Raw genomic sequence first — 13,236 nt, forward strand, 5'->3', positions numbered from 1 at the left:
TATCTAAAGGTTTGGTCATAATCATTGTTAAAAAAAACTAAAATCCAGCTAAAAGTGACTGAAATAAGCTCTTCTCGCAGGGTGGCCGGGGTCAGCCTTAAATAAGCAGTGAGGTACTCCGTCATCCTAGAGGGAGCCCGGAGTAGAGCCGCAGCTCCTCTGCATCGAAAGGAGTCAGCTGAGGTGGTTCAATGATCTAAACAAGATGGCTTCTGACTGCCTTTGTTTGGAGATTATTTGTTGGAGTTCCTCACCCTATCTCTAAGGGTGGCAGGGCTCAAACAGAGATACAATGGGTGCTTCATCACTAGGGGAGAGCTCAGAGAAGAGCGATGCTCCTCCCCATCATAAGGAGTCATACTCCAGGGAAGACCCATCACTTGCTGGAGTAACTGTACAGTCCCTCAGGCCTGAAAGAAACTATGAATCTTGTTTAATGAACTGGAGAGCGTTGCGGAAGAGAGAAATACCTGGATATCTCTCTTAACCTATTACTTCCTTGATCTCAGAATCAGCTTTATGGGCTTAGATTCTGTGCACAGACAAAGAATCTGGCTTCAGTTTCACACGCTCACCGTGTACAGACATTAAGCATAGATATATAACGTTTAGAGGAAATAGAGGAATATAAAAAGGAAAACATGTACAGTTTAATAAGTGGGATTTCAAGCCTTATAAATGGGGTTGGGACCATCAGTTGTGTTGTGCAGGAGGTGGATACAGTACACAGCTGATAGTTCTACTGAATAGACTGTTAGAATTTGTATTATGGCAAGAAAAAAGCAGCTAAGTAAAGAAAAACGAGTGGCCATCATTACTTTAAGAAATGAAGGTCAGTCAGTCCGAACAATTGGGAAAACATGGTAAAATAGCTGCTAGGAAACCACTGCTGAGGACTGACAACAAGCAGAAGAGACTTGTTTGGGCTAAAGAACACAAGGAATGGACATTAGACCAGTGGAAATCTGTGCTTTAGTCTGATGAGTCCATGTTTGAGATCTTTGGTTCCAACCACCGTGTCTTTGTGCGGCGCAGAAGAGGTGAACGGATGGACTCTACATGCCTGGTTCCCACCGTGAAGCATGGAGGAGGAGGTGTGATGGTGTGGGGGTGCTTTGCTGGTGACACTGTTGGGGATTTATTCAAAATTGAAGGCATACTGAACCAGCATGGCTACCACAGCATCTTGCAGCGGCATGCTATTCCATCCGGTTTGCGTTTAGTTGGACCATCATTTATTTTTCAACAGGACAATGACCTCGAACACACCTCCATGTTGTGTAAGGGCTATTTGACCAAGAAGGAGAGTGATGGGGTGATGGGGGGGATGACCTGGCCTCCACAGTCACCGGACCTGAACCCAATCGAGATGGTTTGGGGTGAGCTGGACCGCAGAGTGAAGGCAAAAGGGCCAACAAGTACTAAGCATCTCTGGGAACTCCTTCAAGACTGTTGGAATACCATTTCAGGTGACTACCTCTTGAAGCTCATCAACAGAATGCCAAGAGTGTGTGGAGCAGTAATCAAAGCAAAAGGTGACTACTTTGAAGAATCTAGAATATAAGACATATTTTCAGTTGTTTCACACTTTTTTATTCAGTATATACAGGTCCTTCTCAAAATATTAGCATATTGTGATAAAGTTAATTATTTTCCATAATGTCATGATGAAAATTTAACATTCATATATTTTAGTTTCATTGCACAATAACTGAAATATTTCAGGTCTTTTATTGTCTTAATATGGATGATTTTGGCATACAGCTCATGAAAACCCAAAATTCTTATCTGACAAAATTAGCATATCATTAAAAGGGTCTCTAAACGAGCTATGAACCTAATCATCTGAATCAACGAGTTAACTCTAAACACCTGCAAAAGATTCCTGAGGCCTTTAAAACTCCCAGCCTGGTTCATCACTCAAAACCCCAATCATGGGTAAGACTGCCGACCTGACTGCTGTCCAGAAGGCCACTATTGACACCCTCAAGCAAGAGGGTAAGACACAGAAAGAAATTTCTGAACAAATAGGCTGTTCACAGAGTGCTGTATCAAGGCACCTCAGTGGGAAGTCTGTGGGAAGGAAAAAGTGTGGCAGAAAACGCTGCACAACGAGAAGAGGTGACCGGACCCTGAGGAAGATTGTGGAGAAGGGCCGATTCCAGACCTTGGGGGACCTGCGGAAGCAGTGGACTGAGTCTGGAGTAGAAACATCCAGAGCCACCATGCACAGGCGTGTGCAGGAAATGGGCTACAGGTGCCGCATTCCCCAGGTCAAGCCACTTTTGAACCAGAAACAGCGGCAGAAGCACTTGACCTGGGCTACAGAGAAGCAGCACTGGACTGTTGCTCAGTGGTCCAAAGTACTTTTTTTGGATGAAAGCAAATTCTGCATGTCATTCGGAAATCAAGGTGCCAGAGTCTGGAGGAAGACTGGGGAGAAGGAAATGCCAAAATGCCAGAAGTCCAGTGTCAAGTACCCACAGTCAGTGATGGTCTGGTTGCCGTGTCAGCTGCTGGTGTTGGTCCACTGTGTTTTATCAAGGGCAGGGTCAATGCAGCTAGCTATCAGGAGATTTTGGAGCACTTCATGCTTCCATCTGCTGAAAAGCTTTATGGAGATGAAGATTTCATTTTTCAGCACGACCTGGCACCTGCTCACAGTGCCAAAACCACTGGTAAATGGTTTACTAACCATGGTATCACTGTGCTCAATTGGCCTGCCAACTCTCCTGACCTGAACCCCTTAGAGAATCTGTGGGATATTGTGAAGAGAACGTTGAGAGACTCAAGACCCAACACTCTGGATGAGCTAAAGGCCGCTATCGAAGCATCCTGGGTCTCCATAAGACCTCAGCAGTGCCACAGGCTGATTGCCTCCATGCCACGCCGCATTGAAGCAGTCATTTCTGCCAAAGGATTCCCGACCAAGTATTGAGTGCATAACTGTACATGATTATTTGAAGGTTGACATTTTTTGTATTAAAAACACTTTTCTTTTATTGGTCGGATGAAATATGCTAATTTTGTGAGATAGGAATTTTGGGTTTTCATGAGCTGTATGCCAAAATCATCCATATTAAGACAATAAAAGACCTGAAATATTTCAGTTAGTGTGCAATGAATCTAAAATATATGAATGTTAAATTTTCATCATGACATTATGGAAAATAATTAACTTCATCACAATATGCTAATATTTTGAGAAGGACCTGTAATTCCACTTGTGTTCATTCATAGTTTTGATGCCTTTAGTGTGAAGCTACAATATTCATAGTCATGAAAATAAAGACAACTCTTTGAATGAGAAGCTGTGTTCAAACTTTTGGTCTGTACTGTACATATATGTGTATGTACACCCAATATTTCTAGTTTTTTTTTTTAAAGGGAGATTATAATAGTGCAAATATGTTTGTTTCACAACAAAGCAGCTGACTACTCAGGCTGTGAGGTGTTCGTTGTGTTCATCAGAGAGACAGCCTGGAGGCACAAACTATCTCTGTGGCAGCTGGTTTTTGCAAATACTGCTCTGTAGCGCCGACCTGAAGGTAAAAGTCAAAACTGATTGTATCCAGGATGTGTGGTCTCTGCAGAGATGTTAGGTGCCCTTTTCCTGACCTTAGACCTGTACAAGTCTTGGATTTGGACCTGGTCTTAGACAAGCAGAATACAATGGATAGATGGATGGATGCAAAATGATTGTATAATGGAGACATTGTAGTATCACTAATAGGTGCTTAAAAAATAGCACAAATAGCATTTGTGCCCATAACAGCTGACATGACTGAGCATAATGATTTCAGAAAAAGTCATGGTTGAAATAGATATTATAAATAGATCAATTTCACTTCACTTCATAAAACAAGCTTTACACCAGTGTATGCTCCACTGCACTTTTTTTTAGCTGATTGTTGCATAATATAGCCTGAGAAGATGACCATACAGTGTTTGATGTAGGGCATAAGTCTTAATATGCATACAGATATAATTATAATAGACAGAATCTATTACAACATATTGTTGTATTTTTTCATAATTTATGCAATTATTGTTTTCATAATTTATGCATTTATGTTGGGAGAGATTTTTTATCATTGCTTATAAAGCCGTATTGACTTTTTCCACTTTTGTATATAAATATTTGCCACTTATGTGTTCGTTTTTCTGACATTTAAAATGTTGTATTCATTTTTTGCAAGTTAAACTTTACTTTTAATGTATTACTAGATGTATAATAAAAAAATCAAATTTTTAAGTTTAGCTCAGATTTCTGTCTCTAAAGGGCAGCAACACACCAACCAAATCGAAGCCGAAGAAGAAACACGGTGAGAAAAGTTTCTTCTCGCGAGGTTTCACTTGAAAAATAACGCGGGAGCGTCGATAAAAACGGAAACGTCGAACCAGAAAACAGTGTATTATGGTCTAGACTAAAGCGTAGTAATTTATACCGTGTTTGGTTTTCTTTCGTTGGTAAAACGTCGCGCTGTTGTGACAGCTTGTCTGTGGCTCCAGCTTGTCGTTGTTAATGTAAGACAGTGGTTTCTCGTAGGTTTGTTATCTGATTTTAGCTCGGGGAACTAATGGATCCTACGGAGGACTTGTCAGCTCGGATTCTCCTCAAAAATATTCTGAGCACAGAGCCGCCCAGGACTCCTCTCAGCCGCAGGTACTGTCTTCTCTTCCAGGAAGAAAAAGTGTTGTGTAACACTGTTTTAAAAGTATAAACGAGTCTTTTGGTGTAGCAGCACAATCTCACACTGAAAAAAAATCCAACCCTTTTACATGAAAACATTCCTACCACAAGTATTGGCACACATACATGTGTTTTACTTTGTACCTTTTTGTACCGTTTTTACCAGGACAGCAGTGTTCTTCTAGGAAACCTCTCCAGGTTGGCGCATACAGTAGAAGCATCTTTGACCATTATTTGTACAATCTCTGTAGATCCTCCTAGGTCCTCTGCTCTCTTCTCTTAAGTTCAGCTCACAGGTTTTCTACAGGATTTAAATCCGGTAACTGATGTACCTTGAAAATCTTGATTTTGTATTTGTTGAAGGATTCCTGGGTTTATTTGGGTGTTTTTGATCATAATCCTGTTGAAAAACCCAGTTACAACCTATTTTTACTTCTCTGGCCCACAGCATTACATATCCTTGAATATTCTTAACACTGGGCATGAGCTGCTTTTTCACACTTTCATCTTTTGTTAATTAAACCAGTCCCATGTGGAGTGGTTGCAAGATAAATATGGGTTATTGTTGTTTTTGTCCTTAAAATTATTTTATTTACTTGTAGCCTTATCCAGTCTTCTAAAGATCTACACACATCTGCCTGATGTGGCATGTTCTCTTGTCTTTCCCATTTTTAAGAGTGGCTTATAGAAACTGATCCATGGGTTGTGTTAAAAAGAAAACAGGAAGCCATGTTATAAAATTAAGAAGTGATTCAGTTACATAGCTCTTCAGTTAATGGTGGGTAAAGGTGCCATGTCTCTGGTATGGGGAGGTTTGATTAATCCCCTTGACAGAGGTTATTTGAAGACCGCACCACCACCACTACTAAATAATTGTACTAAAACCAGTGATTGGATTTTTCTGCAATTTTCAGTGTGAGATTATGCTACTGAAAATTAAGGTATGTTTATTTCAAGCCTTTTTATATACTGGTAAAAGGTACCAATAGGTTTTCAGGGTGTTTTTATATGCTGTTGTCAGTATACCATGAAAGGTCTTCATTCGTAATTCTATTTTTTATATTGTACGTTTTCTCTGTTTGGATGTTAGTGCTTCCCAGGAACCAAGTGGCAGCGGGCTGCGGCGCAGCAGCAGGTTTAGGAGGAAAGATGCTGAGCCCCAAACCCCGCAGATCATCCTCAGGCGCAGCTTGAGGCATAATCTCCATGAGGTGAGAAGAACACCAATAACTTGGTTGTTTAAAGGGACCTTATTTTGAACCTTTCTGAGTCTGACCGGCTTATTTTATGTTAGAGTATAACCAGAAAAATCCCGCCTGCTACTAAACGAAGAACTGCCTCGGTTCTGCTCAGAAGGCAAACTGCTTCTACTTCGATGGTTTTTAACGATGAAGAAACTCCCAGGCATTTACTCAGAAACATCCTACAGACAGGTGTGTGGATTTATCTGACATTGTGGCTCTCATTAGGGCTGATTTCCCTTTGTTACATTCATGTCATTTGGGTATGCTTTTCAGAGCCTTTGAAGTCCCCTGTTGTTCATGAGAAAGTAACCCCTGAAGAGCTACAGCCCCCTTCAGCTGACAATGCAGTTAATAGAACACGGTCTAGGTGAGCCACTGGTTGTAAGTCCATTCAGCAGTAATGTTTGGTGTAAAATCTAACTTTTTTGTTGCTCAACATCTTTATGTTGACTGTTTGTACACTTGGGTTGTATAGAGTTAAAGCCAGTATGTATATATTTTCTACTTTCAGTATTGAGCTGTCAGGCCATGATCTGTTTGATGTTACGGTGGGGAATGTTGTGAGCACCAAGAAGGGACTGAGCAGAAAGAGGCCACATCGGAGCCTTAATGTTAGCGCTTTTGAAAAACGACTTAAAGATGATCAATGTAAAGTTAAAGCCTTTTTCCAACTTGAAAGTGCAGATATATACCATACACTATAGTGTAACAGGACCATCATATATGTGATTTGGGTCATTTTATGCTTACAGATGCTGAAGAAATTTCCAAAGATTCAGTAGGTGATCTTTCATCACTTTCTCTGTCAAGGTAAACTTAAAAATAACTTCCAATAAACATTATTTTACTTATTTAATATAAAATGGTCTGATCATTTAAAACCCAAATGTGTGCATGTCCCATCTGTCTCTCAGCTCCACTTCCTTAACTCTGAAAACGCCCTTTGTTGACGTTCGTTCCGAGAAGAGAGGCTTTCAGAGACATGTTTCTAGGCACAGAAAGTTCACGGAGGAGTTTAATGCTGCCCTGAACAAGCAACAGATGGGAGGTGGTTATCTTTTCACTGCAACCAATGGCTGTTTGTTTCACATGTTATTTCTAGAAAAATATATTTAAGAACTTATACAGGAATCAGTGTTGTTTTAAGAGTAGTGTGGTTAGGGTTGATGGGAAGATGGATGGAGTACAGGACAATCCTGGAAGAAAACCTGTTAGAGCCTGCCGAAGACTTGATAATGTGTTGGAGGTTCCCCTTACAGCAGGACAACGACCCTAAATATACACCCAAAGCCACAATAGAATTGGTTAGAACAAGGCATATTCATGTGTTAGTGGCCCAGTCAAAGACCAGACCTAAGTCTAACTGAGAATCTGTGGTTTGATGGGAAATTTAATGTTTGCAGACACTCTCCCTCCAAGCTGATCAAGCTTGAGCTGTTTTGCAAAGAACCTGCAGAAACTTCCGTCTTTAAATTTGTAATGCTGGTAGAAAAATGCTTCAGAATACTTACTAGTAGTTTGATCACAGCTGTGGCTGCAGCCAAAGGGGGGCACTTCAAACTATTGACTACTTTGTGTTGCTCTAGCACATAAAATCTAAATGTAACACATTTAAGTTTTAATGCGTCAAAATATAAATCGTTTAAGCTTTATAATTTATGGGATATAATTATCCTTTTTATTTTTCCTCTGATGATTCTTTTGTCAACTATTATTTTCCTACCCAGATGTGAGCGGTCCTAGGCTACAAGAGCAAAACCTCGGCGAAGACACACATTTTGAGGGAATCACATTGGGTCTGAGCGAACCTGATATCACAGTCGATATCATGAACTGTCACACGGCTCTGTATGACCAGGAAGATGCCATAAATTCTAACCTTTCAATCATTGCAACTCAGGATAAACCCACTGTTATGGCCTCTCAGCTTCAGAGACACATGCAAGAGATAAAGGAGCAAGAAGAGGAGCAGAGTAAGATGCAGAGAGAGAAACCAGAGGCTGTTTTATTCAGTGAAGACAATGATGTGACAGACCCTGAAAATGATGGTGTTTCTGACTCTAGAGGGAAAAAAGATGTCGATGAAACTAAACCAGGGGACACTGAAGCTGATGATCACCCTGATGATCATCAAGATTCTGCAGCTTCATTGAAATCTAAGGAAAAGGAGGATGCAGTTGCATCTCAGACCTTTGATCTGGATGTTCGAGTTGAGTCTGAGGAACCGGAAGCTCAAACTGAGGAAGAGGTTGCAGCTGATTCTCAGTCTGAGCAAGATGAGGATGCAGTGGGGCCTCAGGAGGAGGATGAAGGTGTTAACCGATTTGAAATTGAGGAAAAAGTTGCAGCTGATCCTCAGTCTGAGCAAGATGAGGCTGCAGTGGGGCCTCAAAATGAGGATGTAGGTTCAGGGAGGTCCCGAAAAGGGGACGAAGACATGGAACAATCTCAGACTGAAGAAGAGGGTGATCTTCCTGAAACTGAGAAAGCTGCTGCTGATTCCCAGCCTGAAGATTCTGTGGCAGCTTCGCAGTCTGAGGAAGAGAAGATTGCAGGTGCTTCTCAAACTGAGGATGAAGGTGGATCAGAATCCCAAGCTGAAAAACTTACAGTTAATAAATCCCAAGGCAATGTTGTAGAAGAGTTTCAGGCTGAGGAGGATGCAGCTGATTGTCAGACTGATGAAGACCATAATGAGGATGAGAAGGACCATGAAGAAGAGTGGGGATCAGAAGTGCTTGAGCGTAACGTAGGGCACATCAGTCGCAGGGCTTATCGCTCTGAGGGTGGGCTCCTTCTACCGGTCATCAAGGCGAGAGAGGATCCGACTGACACCACTACAGCAGGTATATCTAATGGTATAGTTCTATAGATCTATGGATCCTATAGATGTGTTTTCCTTTTGAAAACCATATTCCTGGTGTTATTTTACAGGTTTGTCATACACCAAGTCCAAAGGCCACAGTGCTTTGGGTTTGAACACCAGTTTGGAAATAAACCAGTCTCAAACTGGAAAACCAGACAGGCCTAAACCTCCATTCCAGGATCATGAGGACGATGTCTGGTTGGAAAATGATCCGGTGGACAGAAAAAACACGTTGTTTGACCTTCTCCGGGTGAGCCGTGAAGCTCAAGTTTGTGGGCAGCAGAGTGATATTCCTCTAGAAGCTCCTGCAGAACAGGAGGAAGAGGGGGATGAGGACAATGACTATGAAGGTATGAATGCTTGTATTTTTTAGTATGTGTGATTTCTTTCTTCAGTTTATATATATATATATATATATATATATATATATATATATATATATATATATATATATATATATATATATATATATATATATATATATATATAATATATAAAAAAATAAATAAAAATAAAGTAACAATTGCAATTTGGGTTTTTTGATAACTAGAGTTCTCCAGTAAGACACCAGCATTTGTCAGAGAGAAAAGGAACTTTACCTCTGATCCTCAGCCTTCACCATTGGTTATTAAAAAGGTTCAAGCAAGGCAAGTTACACTTCTTCCTGCTCTGCTACGCTGTTGTTTTACATCAAACATAATTTATGCAAGCTAGGACAGCCTTTCCCCACTGACATAATGTGGTAAAGTGTGCTGTTTTTACCGTTTGTCTCTTACACTTGCAGTAGTACAAGTGAAGCTTTATCTACAGCCAAACCAAAGCAGGTGAGACGCAGGAAACCGCGGCGTTCTAAGAAGGAAGCCGTCCTCCCCAAGACCTACCTTATGGGTGTCTTTAAACACTTTGCCAAAACAAAAGTCTCTGCAGATGTCTTCCCTGTCCTCAATGAGATGTGAGTAACAAAAACTACTTTTTGTAGTTGTCTAAATACGGCACTTCATGCTGAAAAGCATTGTTAGCTGTCAGACCTATTTTATACAGAGGTTGGACAATGAAACTGAAACACCTGTCATTTTAGTGTGGGAGGTTTCATGGCTAAATTGGACCAGCCTGGTAGCCAGTCTTCATTGATTGTACATTGCACCAGTAAGAGCAGAGTGTGAAGGTTCAATTAGCAGGGTAAGAGCACAGTTTTGCTCAAAATATTGAAATGCACACAACATTATGGGTGACATACCAGAGTTCAAAAGAGGACAAATTGTTGGTGGACGTCTTGCTGGTGCATCTGCGACTAAGACAGCAAGTCTTTGTGATGTATCAAGAGCCATGGTATCCAGGGTAATGTCAGCATACCACCAAGAAGGACGAACCACATCCAACAGGATTAACTGTGGACGCAAGAGGAATCTGTCTGAAAGGGATGTTCGGGTGCTAACCCGGATTGTATCCAAAAAACATAAAACCACGGCTGCCCAAATCACGGCAGAATTAAATGTGCCCCTCAACTCTCCTGTTTCCACCAGAACTGTCCGTCAGGAGCTCCACAGGGTCAATATACACGGCCGGGCTGCTATAGCCAAACCTTTGGTCACTCATGCCAATGCCAAACGTCGGTTTCAATGGTGCAAGCAGCGCAAATCTTGGGCTGTGAACAATGTGAAACATGTATTGTTCTCTGATGAGTCCACCTTTACTGTTTTCCCCACATCTGGGAGAGTTACGGTGTGGAGAAGCCCCAAAGAAGCGTACCACCCAGACTGTTGCATGCCCAGAGTGAAGCATGGGGGTGGATCAGTGATAGTTTGGGCTGCCATATCATGGCATTCCCTTGGCCCAATACTTGTGCTAGATGGGCGCATCACTGCCAAGGACTACCGAACCATTCTTGAGGACCATGTGCATCCAATGGTTCAAACATTGTATCCTGAAAGCGGTGCCGTGTATCAGGATGACAATGCACCAATACACACAGCAAGACTGGTGAAAGATTGGTTTGATGAACATGAAAGTGAAGTTGAACATCTCCCATGGCCTGCACAGTCACCAGATCTAAATATTATTGAGCCACTTTGGGGTGTTTTGGAGGAGCGAGTCAGGAAACATTTTCCTCCACCAGTATCATGTAGTGACCTGGCCACTATCCTGCAAGAAGAATGGCTTAAAATCCCTCTGACCACTGTGCAGGACTTGTATATGTCATTCCCAAGAAGAATTGATGCTGTATTGGCCGCAAAAGGAGGCCCTACACCATAGTAATAGATTATTGTGGTCTAAAACCAGGTGTTTCAGTTTCATTGTCCAACCTCTGTATTTGATCTTGCAGAAATAACAGCGAACACAGTCTTTGCCGTGTAATCGATGCATGTTAATTTTGTGACAGAATGGATAAATTCTTCGCCCGTCTTGCTGAGGACCTAGAGACGTATGCCGCCCATGCAAAGAGAAAAACTATTGAGGTTGAAGATGTTAAACTTCTGTTGAGGAGGTATGTTTACTGTACATTATGTGCAGAGTGCCCTCAAACATTTTCTGATTTTAAAAAAAGGAAAGTGAGATTAACCTCTCAGGGTCAGTCTATTCAAAACCTAATTAATCACTATGGTAAATCACTGTGTAAAATGTGTTTTCACTGAATAATTAAACATAACACATTGATCATAAAAAATTAGCAATTTATTATGGACAAATTTAATAAAAACCTCTTAAATGTTTGTTTTTGATTCCTCGCTTTCAACCTGTTATACATATGAATGAAGTATCAGGTTGTTACAGTTAAGGACTGTAATGCTAACTAGCTGATTGGTTCACCTTGTGCAAAAGAAGCATCACTTAAAGTGCTTCTGCTCGTGGGAACTCAGAGAGCCAGAAGAGGCAAAATCAGATATTACAGGAGAAGGTTCATGTCCACCGTTACAAAAAATGTACATCTCTTGAACAACTTTAAAGTTTTCTTGCACCTTCTGAGAAAATCACAATTAGTTCAGTTAAATTCACCTTATCGTGTTGCACCAATTCACAACAGTGGTAAATCCAAAGCAGAAGAAAAATCTTAAACTATATTCGACTGACTTCTCGGTTTCAAGGTTAAGCCCTATGTTTGTTTTCAAGAAAAGGTCAGGTATGTGTGACCGTATCAAATTTAGCAGTACAACTCTGAGACAAACCTTACATTTAACAATCATTATGGAGATGTACATCTTCACAGCATCATATTTGTACTCTCTTTGATCATCAGAATCAGCTTTATTGCCAAGTTTGTACAGACAAACAAATACACAATTGACTTTACATTAGAATATAATGTGAGATCAGTCTAAGTATGCATGGTGGCGGTTAGACTGATGTGTCTTTTCCTTGCATTTTGCAGGCAGGGTTACATAAATGACAAGGTACCGGTGGAAGTGCTCATTGAAAAGTATCTCCGCATGGAACAGCGAAAGATCCTAATCCCTGTTGCAACTAGTGGAAATGTTGTTATTCCTAAAATACGGAAGTGAATCTTTTAAAGCACCTCTTGTCTGATATTTAACTGTAAGGCTGTCAATTAGTTTAATCGCCATAAAGGTTTTTTTTAGATTTGTAAATATTTGTCAAAATGATCCTTATAAAGATATTATTTCTGTCATTGTATTTTTTTTTCTTCTGGTTTATGCTGTATGAAAAGTTAATTTGTAAATGTTGAAACTAGTGTTTGGTCGATAGCTGTGCTCTGATAATTGGGATTGCATGAATGACTCACCTTTTTCATTGTATTATCTGTTCTGATTAATTAAATCTGTATCGCTCCAACCATTAACACAAGTTTTAATAAAGTTCTGTCATTTTTATGCTTCATAAGAAGCCCCTGTACATTTCTCTAGTTAGTAACATTGTGACTAATATGAGGAAATGTATTTAAACAGAACTGAGTTGAAACATGACTTTTTCCAGATGGCCTTTTTTATATTTTAGATGTCCATTATTATCATAAAGTTATAATTAGGGGAGTGGTGGCCTAGTGGTTAGAGCAGGAGGTTTACGTTCCGGAGGGGACACAAGGGTCTGGGTTCGTATCGCACAGATTACCATTCTGGGTCCCTGAGCAAGACCCTTAGCTGCAGAATGTTCCCTGGGTGCTGCACAACACCAGCCCACTGCTCCCTATAAGGGATGGGTTAAATGCAGAGGGTCTAATTTCCCCTTGGGTATCGATTAATTTTAATTAATTATGTGCAATATTTTGCAGCTGTGACAGAAAAAAGTTAAGTGTGCTAAAAACAGGTTTTAAGGTTGTCTGTGAATGAGCGTTGTCAGATTTCTCCACTGTCCATTAGATGGCACGAATTGCCGCAAAACCAGTCCAGCCCAAGAGACATAACCATCTTCTTTATAGCTTATTATAAATTAATTGGTTCTAAATACATTGACGTCTCATTTTGTATAAGTAGGGTAAC

General features: G+C 40.6%; 1 protein-coding gene across 1 annotated transcript; it reads left to right on the forward strand.

Annotated features, from left to right (window-relative positions):
• The first annotated feature begins 4,353 nt into the window (after positions 1–4,353).
• Positions 4,354–12,732, forward strand: cenpt (centromere protein T). The gene is made up of 13 exons (XM_047377316.1): positions 4,354–4,666; positions 5,784–5,904; positions 5,988–6,126; positions 6,211–6,304; positions 6,449–6,585; positions 6,690–6,747; positions 6,852–6,985; positions 7,665–8,783; positions 8,872–9,153; positions 9,354–9,450; positions 9,588–9,755; positions 11,184–11,288; positions 12,171–12,732. Exons 1-13 carry the CDS (start codon positions 4,581–4,583, stop codon positions 12,298–12,300), a joined length of 2,670 nt encoding a protein of 889 aa, XP_047233272.1. The 5' UTR covers positions 4,354–4,580; the 3' UTR covers positions 12,301–12,732.
• The last annotated feature ends 504 nt before the right edge of the window (positions 12,733–13,236 follow it).

Source organism: Girardinichthys multiradiatus, chromosome 10, assembly GCF_021462225.1.
Source record: "Girardinichthys multiradiatus isolate DD_20200921_A chromosome 10, DD_fGirMul_XY1, whole genome shotgun sequence".
Lineage (NCBI taxonomy): Eukaryota > Metazoa > Chordata > Actinopteri > Cyprinodontiformes > Goodeidae > Girardinichthys > Girardinichthys multiradiatus.